This window comes from Semicossyphus pulcher, unplaced genomic scaffold (genome assembly GCF_022749685.1).
Source record: "Semicossyphus pulcher isolate SPU_LCO1_2020_fin unplaced genomic scaffold, fSemPul1.0.p SCAF_19, whole genome shotgun sequence".
In the NCBI taxonomy this organism is placed as follows: Eukaryota; Metazoa; Chordata; class Actinopteri; order Labriformes; family Labridae; genus Semicossyphus; species Semicossyphus pulcher.
In genome coordinates, this window is record NW_027211692.1 from 18,753,638 (window position 1) to 18,774,313 (window position 20,676).

At 43.3% G+C, this 20,676-nt stretch overlaps 1 protein-coding gene across 1 annotated transcript in view; it reads left to right on the forward strand.

Annotated features, from left to right (window-relative positions):
- The window catches only part of LOC138597439 (cGMP-dependent 3',5'-cyclic phosphodiesterase), a 127,161-nt gene that overhangs the window by 88,532 nt on the left and 17,953 nt on the right, over positions 1-20,676 (forward strand). The window contains exons 4-14 of the mRNA XM_069669039.1: positions 9,357-9,446; positions 9,711-9,799; positions 13,048-13,157; positions 13,997-14,052; positions 14,250-14,309; positions 15,078-15,234; positions 15,924-15,976; positions 19,232-19,306; positions 19,396-19,437; positions 20,065-20,133; positions 20,231-20,361. Of these exons, the coding sequence (XP_069525140.1) occupies positions 9,357-9,446; positions 9,711-9,799; positions 13,048-13,157; positions 13,997-14,052; positions 14,250-14,309; positions 15,078-15,234; positions 15,924-15,976; positions 19,232-19,306; positions 19,396-19,437; positions 20,065-20,133; positions 20,231-20,361 (932 nt within the window). The remainder of the gene's footprint in view (positions 1-9,356; positions 9,447-9,710; positions 9,800-13,047; positions 13,158-13,996; positions 14,053-14,249; positions 14,310-15,077; positions 15,235-15,923; positions 15,977-19,231; positions 19,307-19,395; positions 19,438-20,064; positions 20,134-20,230; positions 20,362-20,676) is intronic.

The window sequence follows — 20,676 nt, forward strand, 5'->3', positions numbered from 1 at the left end:
GGAAGTGGAAACAGTAGAGTTTATAAGCAGGTTTGTTTCAGTACATCTTCATGTTTTTGGCAGAATTAAAGCAGCTCGTCTGAAAGTCATCACAACCTGTAAGGCCGGAGACGCACTTGCTTTTTAACCTTGCATTCGTGTACACAATGGTCTGCGTCATGAACTTAGTTGTCTGTGCACTGCGCGTGTTACTGGACGATACCTCTAGAGGGCACACCAGAGAGCTCAGGCTGTATGCAACTACCGCATGCGCGGGATGTAAAGACAGACATGGCCACACTCGAGGAGTTACTGTGATGTTAATTCCGAGATCACGGCCGGAAAAGTGATCAGTGGACAGAACACACCGTCCGCACCACCCCCGCTCCGTTTGTCCAACATTTTCCTCTGTGCACGGACGTAACAGTCTGCAATGAGTTTTGCAGGTTTCCACGTCGACTTCTAAAGTGTAACGTATCTGTCGCCAGCTATTTTGACAGACATGTTTGTCGCTTTGCAGTGGTAATGACACATGGTACAGATGTGGATAATTGTGGACTTGGTCTATCAGCTTGTCTTCAAAACTTTCTGCCATTGTTGTCCCTGCTGCTGTGTTGACCCTGTCATCTCCCCTCTGTCTCTAAACCGCCCCTACTGGCCATGTGCACACTGCATATTGCATATGCGTAACATTAGTATTTGAGGATGTGCATAGCCGATGCTCCACACAGACGCAGGGATGCTAATGCTTAGTTAAAAGTATATCTCCGGCTGATGAACATTTGATCACCTTACCTGTAAAGGCCCTCTATCAAATATTGCTGAATAACAGCTGGTCTCAAAACACAACCAAATAGAAGCAGTTTAGAAAAAGGGTCGGCTTCTTTCTGAAATGGTAGAAAATATTCAGCTTGAAGGTAACATTTTTTTTCGTTAATCTTTACCTGATGCTGTCATTCTGTTTCTGCTAACTGGTATTTCAAAACTGTTACTTCTGTCTACATCGCTGATATAAGGAACCTTCCTCTGTTGCTCTTCCTGCATTTTTTGTCCTGTTTTTCAGAGTTTTCTTTCACAGATTTTGCAAATGTTTTAAGGTGATATTGAGCGACAGAAATATTGACTTGCCTTCTCTCGAGCACACTCCTCTGATGAAGGTCATGTGTGGCTTGAAGCTCTAAATTTTTCCAGTAAGTTGAACTTAAAAAACATGAATATGAAAAAGCAGGGAATTGGGGTTGTTTCCCGTAATAGTCTGTGTCAAATGAAAGTCTGAAACTGTATTTAAATGACGGTGCCGCAGACAGGGCTGCTGACTGATTGAGCTGCGTTCTCCTTGTTTATCCAACATATTTGCATCTCACATCCTGCATATTCCACATCTCAGTGGTGAGCTCCTCAGGGGCCTTAAATCTGCTTCCTGCTGAACCTTTCGCACCCTGCCGCTGCTGGATTCATATGAAGAGCCCCTCAGAGAGCCGATCCTGCACAACCTTATACAACTGGAGAAATAGTTGTGCAATTATGCTTTAAATATACAGCAAACATAAGAGCTGACAAGCAGAGCTGGGTCAAAGAGCTGTGGGAATTAAGGTTTAGTTTTAATCAGCTTGAAATACTACAGCAGATAAAATGTATACAAATCAGGCTCTATAAGGAAAGCTGTGTTTTATATGGAAGGAAAACTCTAATCAGTTTTACTGTGTTGTGCCAAAGACTGTGCTCGGCAGGTAGCCGTAGCACTTTAAAATAAACCTTCGAAAGAAAGTGAAAATATTATCTGGCCTAGTTCTGCTTGGTAAGAGATTATCTCGACATTACACAGAGCAGATTTGACTTTATCCTGCTAGCTAGCGCTCTGTCCATGTAGACTTAATTAAGCTTTTCAGTGAGTTGTCCTCGTGGAGTTGTGCGCCAAATGTCTGCCTCCTTCTCTATTAACTGTGATTTACGACTGCTGTAGTTCGGGGAGAAGACTGAATGAAAGGGGAACATTTTACCCTGTTTTTTTCCCACATCTATTTATTAGCATGTCGGCATTTTCTTGCTCAACACTCAAATCCTGCCTCTCATTTCCATACCATTACACCTGCAGGCTGACCACTATGTGCGCTGCTTTTTACACCGTCCCCGCAGCAGCTTCGCAGAGATGTTTCAGGCTTAAGTGCCCTCCTGAAGAGCAAATTGAGCGTAGCTCTAGCAGGAGAGGAGTGCACACTCCAGACTGTGTATGCATTTCTGCCGACGGATGAAAACCTGCTGTTTGAACAAATAGATAGATAGAGGAAAAATGGAGGGCTTAGAAAAAACATAATGATGTTTAATCATGATTGCAGGAAGCTTTTTATACTGTAATTGTTCAGCCTGTCTCTTAATGGAAGCCAAGAAATAACGTACTGTCCTCGTTTTTCTGTCAATTAAGCCGAGTTTTATTTATGAAGCACAGATCACAAATTTGCCTCAAGAGGCTTTACAGTGTGCACAGCGAGCCACAGCCTTAAAGAGCATGAACTACGGTCAGTGAAAACTCACAGATAAACGTCTTTGACAGGAGAAAGCAACAGAGATCCGGGTACTAAATAAATCCCCATCCCTACTTTTACTACTCTTGCTCCACCAACTCAGACACCTGTATAACAGTAGAAGAGTTCAGGTGGAGCGACACGTTTCTTTATAAATACAAACAGACCTGTGGGCTGCAGTCGTGTTATTTATAAAGCATATACTGTTTGTAACGGCGTTAAAATGTATGTTTAATCAGCGTGAGAAGCCTGGTGACGGTAACTTTTGGAAACGAAGGCTCAAGTCTCCTACTTCCGACACACACAACCTCACGCCATGTTTGGTGCAGGTGCAGCCGCTACAAGTAAACACTCTGCGGCACGTCCGCTCCGTGGAGGGTCCGTTTATGTGGCCACAGCGTTAACCAACACCAGGGCGAAGTGTCACTGATAACAGGAACACATTCACTGAAAAGCTGCCTCGCGTAACCGAAAAGCCCTGAAAGCGTAACTTAGCCGACATTGCGTGTGACGGCAGCAGCAGCATCGCGTGCTAAGAGTTTACATGCGGTGACAGAACAGGATGCAGCCTCTGGATTGGGACACAGCTACAGACTCTCATGCACTGATGAAGGGCTGCACCAGAGTGATATCAGATTGACCTTTCCTGCTGATAAGTTGTGGAAAACCAATTGCTTGGTTAATGGTTAAACTACTTTTTTACTCCTCTGTTGTTGACGCAAAATACTTTTTTAACTGCATTGCAAGGTATCGTTACATCCCTAGAAAGAAAACAATCACAAAGACGAAGAGAGAGAGAGAAAGAGAAAGAGAGAGAGAGAGAGAGAGAGGGGGAGAGACTGAAACACCTGGAAGATAAATATTCATACCCCAAAACATCTGGAGTGAGACCCCAATGTCCAGGTTGAGAGAGAGAGAGAGAGAGAGAGATGCGGGATGGCAGCACAGAAGAGCCTGATTTAAGAGAAAGGTGTAACAAGGAAGGGAGAAAAGGAGAACACAAGGAAACAAGGAGAGAGGGCACAAGGTTGAAGAGATCAGAGAGTTTACAGTCTTTTCTTTGGCAGGACATGTACTTAAAGAACAAGGCTTAATACATGAATGGCCTAGTGGAAGGATAATGGTGTAAGGCTACAGGAAAACTGAAGGTGAAGGCAAAAACAAGAGTTTTGAGGAGGGGCGGGGGCTCGGTATGAAAAGGCCCTGCAGCTTGCTCACTTCTTTATTACTGCGGGGACAGACAGAAGCCTGTGTTGTGAGAGCGGAGAGCCCTAGATGGATTCAAAGGTTTAAGGAGATCAGACAGGGATGAAGGGCAAGTGCATTTACGATTTTGTAAATCATCAGAAGCATCTTAATGTCTGATCTGGCTCAGATAAGGAGCCAGCGAAGGGAAGCAAACATTTGTCATATGGTTTACTTTTCACTTGAGTCCTTTTGAGGAAGTATGGCTGCAATGTCAGAAAAAGACCTGGATCTATGTTTACTCTTTCTGATCAATCGACTTAACAGGTCTGTGTTAGAATAACCAAGCCTGTCCCTGAAGTAAATGGACCAGGGACCCTGGCAGTGTTTCCCCAGTGCAGTTAAAGTTGATGAATCCATGTCGCCACTATCCTGCGTGATGAAGTCAAGCGTGTCACCTGTGCAGTGAGGAGCTTCATGCAGAAACTGATTGAAGCCAAAAGATTCAACACGTGTCAGAAAGGCTCCACTTAGACGATTTAAGGCAAAGCCAGATATTATATATCCAAATGGTCCTCACATTTTGAATAAGGAGCTGAAATGATGGAATCTGATACCCTGGACAAAGCACTTTAAAGTTGATGGGGATAGTTATCATACAATATCCTTAAAGGGGGCTTATTATGCTAATTTCAAGCTTCATATTTCACTCCGTGATACCTGTGGAGAAGCTTAGCATAATTTACAGTTACATTTTTCTCACACTGGTGCTCTGTGCAGGCCCTCATATAGCCTCTGCCTGAAATTACTCAGTCAACTCTGTCCCTTAAAGAAAACCCCGCCCCTACATGCTCACCTTCTCCACATTGGCCAGCTCTCCAAAGCCTGCTGAAGCTGCACTTTGTGACGTTGACGCGGGTTTTTCAGACCAATTGTCTCTGTTCCCATTGCCAGTGAAGTATACTCCTGTCGGTCTCTTTTCTGCTGCGTCACCGTCTAACGTCACAAACGTGCCCGAAACAGGGTTCGTAAACAGTGAAGATGTTATAGTGGTTAGGTCTTTATTGTATCTATTACTCATTCAGTCTGTTTATCAGTTTGTCAGGATGGGTGGAATTTGTAGCTGAGATGACAAGGAGTTGTAGAAGTTACTGACTTAGCATAGCATCGCGCCCGGAGAGGGGGCAGAGATTAGCGTGTCGACACAGGTTTTGTGTTCCCATCAATGCCAATCGATGCTGAGGCGATAATTACCCGGGTCTACTGCAGAGTCATTTGACCCGGGTCTGAATGCCGATTGTAAACCTTCCCATTAAGCAAAAAAGCCAGGTGTTAGCAGGTGTTTGCGTTTCTTTTGAACATTGTAACTTATATACAGTATATATGTCTTTAAATGTGAAACAGCATAATACCCCCTCTTTAAATTAGTTGAAATTAACATCAAGTTTGGAGTTTGAGTTGAAAAACTAGACTTATAGATTAAAGCAACACTACCTCCTTCTTTAGAACCCTGATAGTCAGGTAAGTCAACACATTAGAGGGCCTTGTTGGGGCTCTGGCTTTCAGTAATATATATATTATATATTATATATCTGGCTTCTTGCCTTGGAGTGTAGCATATATTATACATATAAACTTTGCTTGTGAACTTTAAATCCACTTAAACTTTAAACTATAACCCTAAAACTCATATTAAATTACAGTTTTCTGTGAGCAGTGTCGCGTACAAAATGTCAGCTGATACACAGAAACAGAGCCTAAGGTAAATATGTGTACACGTGTGTCTGATAGAGATAAAGAAAGAGAGGAGCGCGTGTTTAGTTATGCTGATCACTGCTGCCCTTCAAAATGTCAGAGCGCTGCGAGTGATTAGAGAGGCTGTCGATAAGAACAACAGCAAAGACTGCGCCCTGATGAAAGGAGGAGCGGGAGAGGAGAGGAGGGAGAGAACTGGAGATCAACTTGGAGACGAAGGGGTTAAAGTGGAAAGAGGTGAAGGGAGGAAAGGGAGAGACAGACAAAGGGTCTTAATTCACATGTATGAGTGTACATTTGCAAAAATATTCAAATAAGAATAAAAAGTACACCATTATCATAATGGCCCTCTTGTTTTGGCTCTATCTCCATTGTCAGGAGGGATTTGAGGCCTTTTGTATTAAAAATGTTCTTTATTATGGCTTTTTTTCAACTCAATTCAGATAAAAGCTTCAGGCATATTCACTTAAATTGAAATGGCATTAGCAGAAAAACAAAGTGTATTAGCGTTATCGCTGTTTTCATTCAAATTTATAGACCTGCCTCAGTTTTAATCTAATTGGAGGATTACATTGTGCTCTATCTAATTCTGCTTTTGGAGGAGGTTCAGTGACCCTTGACGAGCTCGTAAAGTTTAATCTTCAATTCAACAAATAGGATTTTCTTCTCAGCCCCCAAAAGAAGACATTTCTGGCACATTAGGGCCTGTGTCCACTAACAGAGTTTTTTGCGCTGGCAGCGCCCACAACCTCAATTTCAGAGCGCTTCCCACCGGCGTTTACTGTTGCTAGGTTACAGAAGTTGTCTGGCGGGTCTTCCGCTTCCCTCTGTAGCGATCGGTAGGTCTGTTTTAAATTGCTCTGTACGCTTCATATTTGCTTTTATTCAAAGAAATTTCACAAAAAAAACATAAAAACAATGGAAAGGAATTTTGTCCTGACATCAGCAGCAGCTCTTCACCTGGAAATTGTACCCTGGAAAAAACAAAGGATTAGCTTCTCCTCCATCAGAAGTCCCGCCCCTTATTGATATTAATTGGTCGGTGAGGGAGAAGTGTCATTGATGAGTGCGCCGGTGTTCCAAAAGTTGGACTATTTTCAACTGAGTGCGACAAAAAGAGTTAATGGCCGGGGCATTTCTATTGCTGAGGACACTGTACGCTGAAAATGCTGAACTTCATTGGTTTCGTATAGAAAACAGGCGCTGCCAGCACAAAAAATGCTGTTAGTGGACACAGGCCCTTAGAAAAAACATGGCAAACAGTTCACAAATGTAAAGAACTAGTGGTAAAAAGTGAAAATTAAAGCAATAATAATAATAATGTTAAAGCTATGTTACATTTGAAACAAAGAATCATGCTCGTGTGTGTGTATCAGGGTCTGGTGAGTGGGTGGTTGGATCTATGCATATGTTTGTGTGTGTCTGTGTGTGTGTGTGGTGATGTGTGAAGACGCAGGTAAATTAATAAAACAGCCGGTTTGAGGCTTATGGCAAGAAATGATAGTGAAAGGTCATAAGACACACTCTGACATTTACCGAGGCATACATCTTATTGCTAGTAATGCACGTGCACACACACACGCATACACATACACACAAGGGATGACAAGATTCAGCGTCCATCCTCTCCCGGTTTCTGACAGCAGAGCGAGCAGGAATCTTGTTGTTTGTCTGCTGTTCAGATCTACTTTTCATCAAACATTACTTATCAGGATTTACACCGGCATTTCAAGATTTGCAGCTTAAGATGCAACACACACTCTTTCTCTGTCCAGCACACACACACACACACACGCGATGAGCTGGCAGAGCTCCAACTTCATTACAACAGCACTCTGGCAGGCTGATTGAGTGATCAAAGCTAATCGCATTTAATCATATCTAATCATATGTAATAACCAACAGTGAGTGCTCAGGCATGACAGGGCTCTCCTCTCTCTCTCTCTCTCTCTCTCTCTTTCTCTCCTTTTTCCTCTCCTCTCCTCCCTCGCTCCTTGACCCTCTTCCCTGTCATCCCACTAACAACTCCTCCTCCTCTTTTACCGCCCTTTCCTTTGTCTTCCATGATTACTCTCACTCAAAAACAGGAGTGAGCGTAGAGGAGAAAGGGGTGGAAGCGGGGTGTCAAAAAGATAAAAATAAAAGAGAGGGTGACAGATGGGCACCCTCAGTGGAACATGGCGCCCCGCCGCCCCCCAGCTGACTGTACCTTTGTGCTATTGTGTGCTAAAGGACGGGACAAGATGCTCTCCCTTCCGGCTCGGCTGTCTGACTAACAGCTTTGTCAGAACAACTGGATAGGCATGATCTGGCGATAGTTTCAACATGATCCAAATTTATATTCAGCACACAGTTTTTTAAAAAGCCGCAGCGTCTTAGGCCTCTGCGATTTCTTCCACTTTTTCTGTGCTTTGATCAGATTTTGAAGCCCCGGTATAAGATCCTCTCTGCAGACTGCGGTTACATGCAATAATAATGCAGTGTGATAACTGGAACTGGTAGGGGTTTAAGCAGACTGCACGCAGTGTAAATACTCGTATGGTGTGAATGTGGAGCTGTCAGCTGGGATGTTAGGAGCGCTCCTCTGATAGAGCTGTGGTTGTGAGCTGCTCGTCTGCTCGTAATGTTTGTAGAAGGTAAAAAAATATAGAAACCTCGAGGCACAAACTCAATCTTGCATGCCCTCAGACTATAAGCCGCCCTGTTATCTCGGATCAGCTGTTTTCCTATTTCTTCCGCTTCTTCCCAAACCTCATCTTTGTTAAACTAGAGATTTTAAGAGGACCAAAAAAGGGCACTTGAAGTAAACAAACTGCCCTCACCTTGCAGCCGTTACACCGTCCCTTTTAAGCTGTTAGAAACAGAAGTAGTGCTTGTTTAATGGTCACCAGCATTTACTCCCCTCTTACACCTTCGTGACATCAGAATTGGACCGCCTGTTGTTTTTCTGTCATTTTCCTCTTTCCCAAAACGGAGCACTCCGACTTTATGCAGCAATTGCCCGATCGTTTGGAGGCGAGGGAGCAGAAAGGGTTTTGAACTTCACAGAACAACCTCTGTCTGTTTGTGTTTTCAACATCATGACTTTCCATTATCTCCATTTGTAGCGTTTATTGTGTTCTGCCCTCTCTGGCTTCTTGCCGCGGAGTGCGGCTACATGGAACAGCTAGGCTGGATAAAGCTTCCTTCCAGCACAAACCAAGCTTTGACTCTAATTAGTCCGATCATCTGCCATTTCCCTCTGCTTGGTCTCAGCTCTGATGAGATCCTTCATGCTTGTCAGTCTTTAGGAGCAGCTCATGTAGTGAATTTTGATGGGGAAGGATGTTTAATCTAAGTCAGAGCAGATAAAAATAGACGGGCTCTTGTTAAATTTGATCAGAGGCAGACTGTAATTAAGACGGCCACCGCTCTCCTCCAAGTTAAGTGCTTCTTTATGGAGTGCAGCAACTATGTGAAAGTAAATATCCGTTATGTAATTTGTGAACCATGGCATTTTACCAGTAGTGCCGCCATACGCTATTTCATTTCTGCATAATCAGCTGCTTCTTGCACAGCGAACTCTGCAAATGAATTGTCAAGTGTTCTGTTTTCACTCCGCCAAAATGAAACAAAAGCATCGAGTGTCCTGAAGAGCCAAACTAACTCCAGTAATCCCTGACGATTTTCACTTCATCTTTTAGTGCCTCCAACGTGCACAGATTGCTTTGAGTTTGCAGAGTGTGACACAGTTTAAATGTTGTTTCCTGCCAAGCTAAATATCTGGGGAAGAGTTGTTGAAACATAAACCTTGTATCCACAAAAGAAATGACTATAAAACTATAGCCAAGGCCTCAGGTTTTTGGAGCCGCATGTCGAGATCATAAACAAACAACCAAAACAGACATCAGGGCATCTGCTTGTCTCCCTCCCCAGGATGCTTTGCTGCGGCTGGCGGCGGTTGTCGACGCGCGCTCGCTGCGAGCGGCCCTCCGAGACAGCATACAGGAGCTGCTACCCGGCACGGTATTTGCTCACACACAAACTCCACATTTGCACAAAGAGCTGAACGAAAGTGACATTTGCTTGATTTATTACCTGAAACAAAAGCTTCCTGTTAGTATTCAGAGCGTCAGAGCTGCAGGCCTCAGCCCTGACACGAGACCAGGACACAGAGGCTCAGGCCTGCTTACAAATACATGAGCCTCATCGCTCATTAAATTAATTACAATCTGATTAATCTTACAAATGAATGTGCATGTTTATGTGTGTGTGTGTGTGTTATTCCAGGAGTGTGTGTGCTTCTACGTCCTGGAGGGAGACTCGAGGCTGCTATGTGAAGACCCGCCGCATGAGCTGCCACCGGAGGGAAAGATCAGGTGTGTACGCTGTGTGTGTGTGTGTGTGTCAGCAGCAGGCTGCAGATGTTTTACAGTAGAACAAGGGAGAGATGAGGAGGGGAAACGGAGGCTGCTCTGTGTGACAAGTCCAAAATCACATCATCAACACAGAGAGAGGAGCGTCTGAGCACAAGATCTCTTATCCTTTCTCTCATCTCCTCTCCTCTCTCATTAAAACTCATCTTTTATCCCTCCTTTTTTTCCTCTCTGTCTCTTTGATGAACCCGTTCCCTCTCTTGTCGTCTGCTATCCCACCTTCCCACCTCACAGCAACAGCCTGCAGTTGCCCTTTTTTTCCTCTTAACCTGCTCTCTCCCCAAAGAGCCATGAAGCACTAAACCGGCTGTGTTTCGGTCCTTCTACTCCCCCTCCCTTCCCCCCGACCCTTTGCCTCCCAGCCGCTCCTCTTTTCTCTTTCTCACCTTCAATCCCTCTTCCCCCCGCGGAAGCGTTGCACGGCTAATAGCTGAGGTGACAGCACCCGGGGTCCCTCGGCGAGACACGGCGATCCTCTTCTCTCTTAAGTGCTCTCTGAAGCTCTACAGCCCCGCGTGCTGCTGCGACTGCTGCCCGCGCTACGGCAAAAACCAACAATACAATATAGATGAAACTGTCTGTTTGTCAGACAAGAACCCTATTCCAACACCTCATTGCCATACAAACCACAGATCACACACGCACATGCTTACACAGACAGGAGAACGCACACATACACACATGCTCACACACACATTTGTCAGGGCTGCATGCGGGCTAGACGTAGCGGGGATATTAAAAGAGCTACAGGGCACTTTGTTACTTTTCTCCCTCCGATTCACCTGCTTATATAAGCCTGTTATCAAGACCTTGGCACACACACAAACAGACACACACAAACAAGCACAAACACCTACACACACACTCACTGAACCCATCTGAGAGGCAGAAGGCCACTTTGTTCGAGCTATATTCCAGCCCACTTCCTAATACATACAGGCCCATTAACTGGACCTTGACACACACAAACACACACACACACACAAATGCACACAAAAGTTCTGCAAAGACAGCTTCCATAAGCGTTTATCCTCTAAACTATTTGTATTGTACAAGATAACTGAAGCCTCACAGCAAGATATTGTTAGAAATACAGCGAGAGGAAGACTCTCAGTCAAAGGTCTTTAAGAGACACAGAACACAGTCACACATGTGCAGCACACAATGCAGCTACACAACTGCTGCAATAAACTGTTTCAGGTTATGTGCAAATCTATCTGAAACTTTCACTTTTTTTTCATTTTGTATTAAAGCCTATTCATATTTTAGCTACATTACCTGTAAGTGATAAGCACAATAAATGTAACAGCAAACGCTCTTCAGGCAATATACAGTACATAACCACAACCACAGTACAAAAGGATTGTGGGTGGTCCACAGCCCAATGCAAACAGCTCATATGGAAATAGTAACTGTGAAGTTTTCAGTCTCATTTTCACTCATTACAACCTGCTAACTCTGAATCAACAGCTGGTAAATGACTGCATACAAGCTTCCCAACTTACAACTACGCACAAGTGATGAAGCAAATTCAGACTTCATTATGAGTGAGCAATTATTTATTTAGAAGTTTGGAAAGATGTGCAAAGTGTTTGGTGATTAGACCCCATCGTGATGTCTTCATGTACTCGAAAGAGTAGTGATGCAGAGAGCAGGATAGGATACCCCCTGATGGAGTCTAGACACTGGTGGTGGTGAAGGAAGCATGCAGGATGAGCTGAGGAGCTGGACTTGGACACTGATGAGATGGATTGGAGGTGTTTGGGGTGGAGGAGGCAACAGACAGAGAGCAGAGAGAAGAGAACAGCTTTAAAATCTTACAACAGCAGGATGATTGGTCGGCAGACATCGAGGCTAAATCTGGATGGTTTAGTTCTTACAAATGGTAACGTCCATAATAAGCTGATCATCAAACAAGAAGAGCAGAGAGGGGGAGAGAGAATGAACTTCCTGCTTGAACTTACGCTGAGCTACATTACGCTGAAACAAAGACTAATCATTGTTAGAACAGAGCTCCTCCTGTGTGCAGAAAGTATTCAACTCACTGTTGAGCATGACGTTGCTGTTATATGTCACCTGTAAAGCCTCGTAAAGCAAATGTCACAGTACAGGGACCTTAATTGCACACAGTATATCTTAAGAAAAGACATAATGACCTGGAATTAGCCATTAAACTTTTTTATAGTCGTGCAGTTTAACACACCATTAGCCATAAGGAACTGCAGTGTTTCTTAATGATGGGTATGACGAATGGAGCTCATAGTGTAGGTTACAGCCGGGGCATGAAGCCATGAGCATCACCCGGATCGATTAATCACAGGCGGATCTTTATGAGTGCTACTACACACACACTTTTACTGTATCTGAGCAATGTCCACCTCTGAGTCCCAGCCCTCTGATGCACTCAGTTGCCCCTCTATCTATCTCCATACAGCACATACATTCAGATCTTATTATCTACGTGGTGTGTCACATGCGCAGAGGAACTAAATAACTATTTTTCACGACACCCCAGGTGGGTTCGTTCTCTGTGCCGTGCTCTCTATAAACTGGCTTCATGCTCGTGCAGGAAAGCCGCTTAAAACAAAGCTGTTACACGAAGGTCAGATGTATGTGCGAACAATTGTAAACTACAATGTGATTTCTTTTTTTCCTGTGTGAGCTGAAATAAATGGAGACTTTTAAATCGAGGCACCATGCACACAGATAATACATTTACCTGCATTCATGAGTGAAACAAATGTCTTCCTTTTTGTCCTTCATTTTCATATTCATGCAGGTCCGAGTGTGTGTGCGCTCACTTGTGTGACTTTGCGCATGTGTGTGCAGATGTGTGTGTCTTTGTGTCCTTTGGCAGTACTCAGTCCAGAATAAACAAACCCATGTCTCATATTTTAGCATAAGAAAGCTGCCTTCTGTATTAAATATCACACACACAGGCCTTCACCTCTGCCATCATCACACCTGGCTTCACTCCTGGCCAGCATACACACACACAGACAGAGTTTATATAATTTTTCGCTGAATAATAGCTCTATTTAAACATGTTTTGGTTCGTGTAGATGAATAAAACGTGTCTGTTTTTCCACTGCTCGTGATTGTTTTTCCATTTGCTCCAATTGTCTCCCAAATCCCCTCTTCCTCTGTGTCTCCTCGGTGTCTAACAGACTGTTACTGTATCTGTTTCTCAGGAGTATCGTGGACCAGCTGAAGCGATGTCAGTGCGCCGGCCTTCCTCTGCCGGAACTGCCGGAGAAATACAGAATCTGCCTGGCGGCACCGTTACCAGCACACAGAAGAGGTTTGTGTGTGTGGTTCAACAATATGTGTGTGTGTGTGTATGCTGAAGGGTTTGAATGATGCCGGTGGTCTGAAAACATGGACCAACATCTGAGTGTGTGTTCTTGTTTGAGGATGTGTGAGTGTGCATACAGAGGGGCAGAGAGACGCGAGAACGTGGGAGACAAAAACAAACGAGAGGTAGAGAGAGAAGTAGTGAACAAGAGATGATGATTGCAGAGGGAGAGGTATAGAGCAGCGTGGGAAGTAGAATTGGACCGGATCCAGAGAAAAAAGCAATGAAAGGAGAAAAAAAAGCGAGAGTTCGACCAAAGGAGAATGAATAGACGCTGCATTCCTCTTTAAATTAACATTTTTATCTAAAGTAGAGTTGAGAGAATAACCTGGAGGGATGTAATCACAGAGACATTGTCAGGTGCACAGGCATGACCGCTCTGCACCCTGCGGATCAATAAGTACCGCTGAACATTTAATGATGCCGCAGAAGAAGAAGAAGTACCGCTGTGGTACACATCGTTCTGTGTGTTGTTTTGTCCGCTGTCCACACATGCAGCAAACTTATTGTGTCCATAAAGATCTGCCGTCGCTATCTGCTCGACATCGATGAGAATAACAAATGTTTTCCGCAAGGACGTTGGGTTTATTTATTTCCATGGTCATTTCCCCTGCTTATTTCTATTAGTATTAAAACATGAGGAACAAACAGGATGAAGGGCAGGACAAGAAGTACACAGACAGAAAATTAAAGGATGGGGATGAAAGGAGCGGTCCAATATGTCATCAATCCAATATGTATTATGAAAGCTTTTCTTTCCTTTTGTTCTTCTTTCTTTATTGTAGCTGTTGTCATCCCCATCCTGGACCAGGAGCGGGACAAGGCCATCGCTGTCTTACTTGTGAGTCCTTGCACAGACATTTAACAGAGATTCAAAGGATTAGTAAACTGAAGTTGAAAAAAGGCATTTCAATGTTATAACTTCCTCCTCTATGAAAATGTAGATATTATACAAGCATTTAAGGATTTATCTGATTGCTTCATCATTAACTAAATTAAGTGACCTGGACAGGACTGAATTGTGTGCTTGTGTTGCAGGTGGGCTGTAATCCACTGTCTGATCAGGATGAACAGCATATTAACATGCTGGAGAAACATGTAAGCTCTCTCTCTCTTTCTCTGTCTGTTTTTGGTCACAATTTTGAAAAAATAACTTGGCAGTCTGTAGTTGAGTTACTGTAAGAATGTGCTCTTTATTTAACACATTTCGGCACAGGGCCACCATCAGGGTGTTTCAAGAAGGAGTAATCACAGCCTGTATAAACTCTACAAGAAGGTGTTATCTGTGTTAATCAACCAAAGACAATGAGATATATAGATGGCCAGCCTCTAAAAGATGTGTAACCTTTTTTCAAAAACATTTATTTAGGTTTTTATTATTGTTTATTTTTTGCCTTTAGAAGAGGATAGTGGCTAGTCAAGGAAGTAGGGCATGACAGGCAGCAAAGGGCCGAAGGTGGGAGTCGATCCTGGGGCCGCTGCATCAAGGATTGTAGCCTGTACATGGTACGCACGACTTAATCGCTGAACTAAACCAGCGCCCCGAATTGTAACCTTATGAAAATTCACGATTTTACAAAAAATCATCACAAAGTTTCAAATCAAAACATCCCAAAAAAATATTTTATCAATTGATAACTTTGAGAAAGATTTGGGAATCAAAGTTAGACCAATATCGACGAAAGAAAAAACTTTCATTGATTGTTGGTCTCCAAAAATGTGTGTTTTGCATTTACACACATGGAGGGATACCTTTATGGGGACATGATTTATTTTGTAGGATCCCAGTTGGACCAAATAAAAGGAGATAAAAATATGACTTTCACATTATTCAATCTGTCTCTGCATACTTGCTCTTCGTCACAGGCCTCGGTGGCGTGTGTTCGAGTCCAGGCTGTCCACTCGCCCTACCAGCGGCCTCCTCTCAGCCCCTCTCCCATACAGTCCCACAATGCACTGCTGCACCTCAACGTCTCAGACCAGGACTACTGCGAGCTGGACCGCAACATCCTGCAACTCTGTGGTATGCACACACAAACACAAATACACACACACTGTTAACAACGTACATAAAAACATATTGATAAACCTGAAACATCCTACATTACACCCTGTACATGCAAACACCAAACCTGGAGACAAACACAATTGCACACACACACACACAGACCCTGGTGTAGTGGAGGTGAGGTATGTTAATAGGGGGAGCCCATCTGGATAAAAAGCTCTATGAATTTCAATGATGGACTCTGTCAGTGGCACCAGGAAAGTGTGACAGCTCCTGCGTGAAAACACGACACTTTACAAAAACACTGTTTAAAATCTCATGCATAATGGAAGTGAACTCGGTAATGCCGTTCCTGCGCACACACACATACATCACCGCTGTTTACTCCCTGGTAATTGTCAGCAAATATGAGTTGCCTTCAGTCTCCTCTGCCTCCTCTTCCAGCTCTTTGCCTCCGCGTTCATCTGCAGTCCAGGCAGCGCTCCATCCCTTCCCTTGTCTTGATTATTAGTCCCTCTGTTAGCTGGTTCCCGTTCACCCTTCCCCGACCTCGCTGTCTCCATGCATCCCTCCCCGGATTGCTTTCTGTCCACATGTGTACATGCTCTGCATTCTCCGTCTTCCTTAACCGCCGCCTGCCCTCACTCCTCTCTGCTTTTTTACTCCCATATCTCACCACTTCCTCTCTCCTTTTTCTCTTTCAGGTGAGCTCTTTGACCTTGATGCAGCCTCTCTCCAGCTCAAAGTCATCAATTATGTAAGTGGCTGAGATCACTCATACGCTCCCTCACACACACACACACACACACACACACACACACAGACGTACTGTACGCAAAATATGGAATCCTTCCCTGTGACTTCTTCCCCTCGACCTGTCGTTAGCCATACTACAAGCTTTTATCACACACTGACTTCATCCCCTCAGTTTGCCCTCTCTGTATATATATTATCTGTAAGATGGAGAGAGAAGGGAGCTATCAGCTACAGGCTGTGCAGAAAACCTGGTAACAATGTAAATGTATGCAATTATTCACAGATAAAGAAAATATAAGATAGAGGATACAGCAGCAGAAAGGAGGGAGATCAGAAGGTTAAACTGCATCAAAGAGACAAATAGAGAGCTTCTGAGGAGCCTAATGGATGTATACACATACTTATAATTCTTTATTTATTCTACTTATTCTTATTCTACAGTTGAAAAATTAGGCACATTACAGTCATTGGTTGCAGCGTCTCAGTTGTGAGGAATCGCTGCTTTACTATGTCTTGCCTGTTCTGCCTGAAAGTAAATTTTTAATACGTTTTATAGACAAAAGGATTCATTATTTATGTTAGGAAAAAAATCAGCTATGATAAGTCCATAAAAAAAATCATCGTTAGTAGCAGCCCTGTTATTCTTTATGGAGAGGAAATCTGTCCACATGATTATCACTTTGGCTCATTATTATTTAGTACAAAAACAAAAAGTCTGCACATTTGTCAGCGTCTGTTTGATTGTTGCACAACAAACAAGATGCAAATCTTTTATAATTAATGATATTAAAAAAGATGAACTAGTCATTGGTTAGAGTGTTGATTCCTTTTCTTAAATGATTACTTAATTAAAGGGACTCTGGTGCATAATCAGCAGCTTATTTCTGCCTCTGTGTTATTTCTCTCTTCATGTTCTTTTTCGTTTTCTGTTAACATCAGAAAACGTATTCAGTCTGCGGTCTGTTTATCTTCAGTGTCCTGTTTAGGGGTGGGACAAATTATATATACAGCAATATATCATCATCCTAACTCATGCAATACAATTATCGATAGGCTGGTGCCAAATACCGATATTTTAATTTACAAATAAACAGCGGCCTAAACAGATTTCCCTGTGATTTTGAGTTGGGTGGTGATTATGACATGAATGAGGGTAACGTGAACGGAAATAAATCGGCCGAAGGATAATGTCCTAATTTGCTTTTACAGTTGTTCCATCCTTTATCTTTTTAGGGGCATTTTGTATTCTTTAGCTAACCCTTACCCTATTATATGATTGTTTTGCAATATATCAACATGTCTATATCATTGTCGTGGGCCACGCACCGTAGCATCGTATCGTATCGTATCGTATTGTATCGTATCATACAGTATCGTATTTTACAGCATCGTATCGTACAGTATCGTATCGTACGTATCGTATCGTACCATACAGTATCGTACCGTACAGTATCGTATCGTATCGCATTATATCCTATCACATCGTATCATACCACATCGTACAGTAATGTATTGTACAGTATTGTATCGTACAGTATCGTATCGTACAGTATCGCATCATACAGTATCGTATTGTATTGTACCGTACAGTATCGCTTGGTATTGTACAGTATCGTATCACATCGTACAGTATCATATCATACAGTATTGTACCGTAACATAGTGTATTATACAGTATCGTATCGCATCATACAGTATCGCATCGTATCGTGCAGTATTGTATCGTACAGTATCGTATCATACAGTATCGTATCGTACAGTATCGTATCGTACAGTATTGTATCGTACAGTATCGTACAGTATCGTATCGTGCAGTATCGTATCGTAATGTATCGTGTCGTGAGATACCCTGTGATCTCAACCCCTACTCCTTTCTGAGATAAAGTCTTCATGAAAATGGTTTTAAACCAATCGCCTACTTTCATAAATCAGGATTAAAAAGGCAATATTGAAACAAGTATCACACATCAGACCTTTCCCTGCACCTATGCCACGCAGATGCAGTATGACCAGCTCCATGAGGTCAAACAGCACCCAGCAGCAGTGCAGTCTGCATGTAAAACGTCCTGATGCCTCTAAAACCTGAATTTGGACTATTTTTCCTGGATCTGAGGGAAAGCAGGGCGAGAAGTTGTGGTGATTCAATAGGCTGCGGGGGTTTTAAGATGTATTTTGAATCCAACATGATTTTTTTCGCCTGTTTATTGTTAAAAAGAGGCGAGGGAGAGGAGGAGGAGGGAGGAAGAGGAGCGGGAGATTGTTGCTTGTGAAGAATCGTCAGTTTGGTGGGAAGTGCTCAGGGCGGCTCTTATGGGATTAGGAGCATTTGGGAAAAATGGGGTTGAGGGGCTTATTATTATATGTGGGCGCAGCGACATGCTTTACGTGTGTGTCTGTCCATGCTCTGTGTATGTGAGTACGTGTGTGCGTGTTTGTGTATGTGACTCTGGGGGGGGGGGTTAGGCAGCGGATGGTGTTTATCCCCGTCCTGCTTGTTCTCCATCCAGCTCTGTGGATTACAGAGGAGAATGTCGTGTGAGGAAACGCTGCTCCTATCACTGTGTGTGGGTGTGTTAGCATGTATGTGTGATTATGTACGTGTGATCATGTATATGCTGGTGAACACACCGTAGTTTAGTTTGTGTGTTTTCACCTCGGAGAGGATTTCAGCCTATGAATGTGAATGAATTGTTTCTCATCACAGATAGCAGCAGGAAACTGGCTGCAACTCTGCAGCTCTTACAGAGCAGAACAGCGAGAGGCACACACACACACACCTTCATTTATAGCATAGACTGCATAAACAATCAGTGGTTTATACACACACAGACACCTACTGTATGTGTGACCTTGTCTGGGTTTAGAAACACGTTCATTTTGTGCTAAAATTGCAGCAGGTTTCTGTTATTTACAAAGATTGAATATTTCGATGAGATGATCACTTGTGAAAGAGATTTCATGAGTAAAATCTACACCCTCCATACACACACATTTTTATTGCAAACCTTTGCAAATACAGTTGAATAAATAAAGTCACCATTACTATCTTAGTAAAACTTTGATGCTCCTGCAGGACAGTAAAGAAAATATTAATTTCTCATTCGTTTTCCACTGATTTCTAATCTCATCCTCACACCTCCACGTCGCTCCAAGCAACCTCAAATTGAAGCTTAAAAAACAATCTGACCGAGTCTGATAAAGCGAGATGTTTGTGTTGATTCATCACGACTGACTCTGTGTTGTGTATTCTCTACAGCTGCAGGAGCAGACTCACTCGCAGTGTTGCTGTTTGCTGCTGGTGTCCGAGGACAACCACCAGCTTTTCTGCCAGGTACACAAAAGCCATCCACTGTTTCAGGAATGTCTCATTCGCCGAAAGGTGAATTGGACAATGAATAACCTGTGACCTTTGACCTTTAGGTAGTTGGAGACAAAGTCCTGGAGGAGGAGATCAGCTTCCCGGTGAGAGCAACAAACACAATCATTCATTCTGACATGGTCTTTTTTTTGATACTTTTTCCTGTTTTTAATCATACCTTCATTCAGTCTTGTGTTTCTCACACTGGGGGCCATGAGGTCTTCAGGGAGGGTTGTAATTTCTAACAAGCTTAAGTGTGTAACCCTGCGTGTTACTTTTCTTTGACTGACACCATAGAATAAACCTCCCACGTGTAATCTGTTATAATCCGGTATAGTCAGGGGTGATAATTAAGAAATTTGGTCAAGAGGAGTAATCACTTCCTTTGGGTCGCTTTAAGGCTCCTGTCTCCCTGGTTGTGCTGCAGACGTAGCATTTTTTAACAGGCTTTCCATTATGGAGCGAATAGACTGTGTGCTCCAGGCTAAATGATGTGTGAAATCTGGATAGTAGTTGGTGTGAAGAGAAATTGGGACACAAAAAAAAACCTACACGGGCTATTTGTGCTAATTTAACAAGGGAGGTTATTACCTTTCTTAGAATAAACAACCTATAGTTTCACCGAGTCAGCGTTCCTCTTTTCGCTTGCACTCATCACGCTGTTTTTCTTCCCCTCCCTTAATTTTCACTCACCTGTTCATCATCTTTCTCCCTGTATCTACTCTGTTCAGCTGATGTTTGGGCGCTTCGGTCAGGTTGTCGAGAAGAAGAAGTCTATCACCCTTCAGGACATCAGCGCCGTAAGAAGACAACTTCTCTCTTTCTTATCTCGCTGCAGTGTCTATCTGTCTTTTTGTTCTGTCTTTATACTGAACAGATTTCCTCTCTTCCTCTCAGGAGGAGCGTAGGCAGCTGTCCAGTATGCTGGGCTGTGAGATCACCTCCATGCTCTGTGTACCAGTGGCCAGCAGGGCCACCGGTCAGGTGGTGGCGCTAGCGTGTGCCTTCAATAAACAGGGTGGGCAGAGGTATGTATGTCAGACGCTGTCTTCATACTGTACTACATTTCTTCATTGGTTCAGACAGACGTTTTTTAACTAAGCCACGGCTGAAGTATATTTAAAAAGCTGGGATGTCAGTCTGAAGATGATTTGGCTTTTCCTAAATCCTGAAGCGCTGACTCATGCTAGATTCAGAGATTTATCTGGCAGCAGCTTACAGTAATGTTGGGATGGATCAGCTGATTGGTTGAGCTCACCAGCGCAGATTTGTTGAGTTTAGAGCAGCTGAGAGCGAGCTGCTGCTTCCACTGAAATCTGCCGCTAACCAGCAGGATGTGCCAC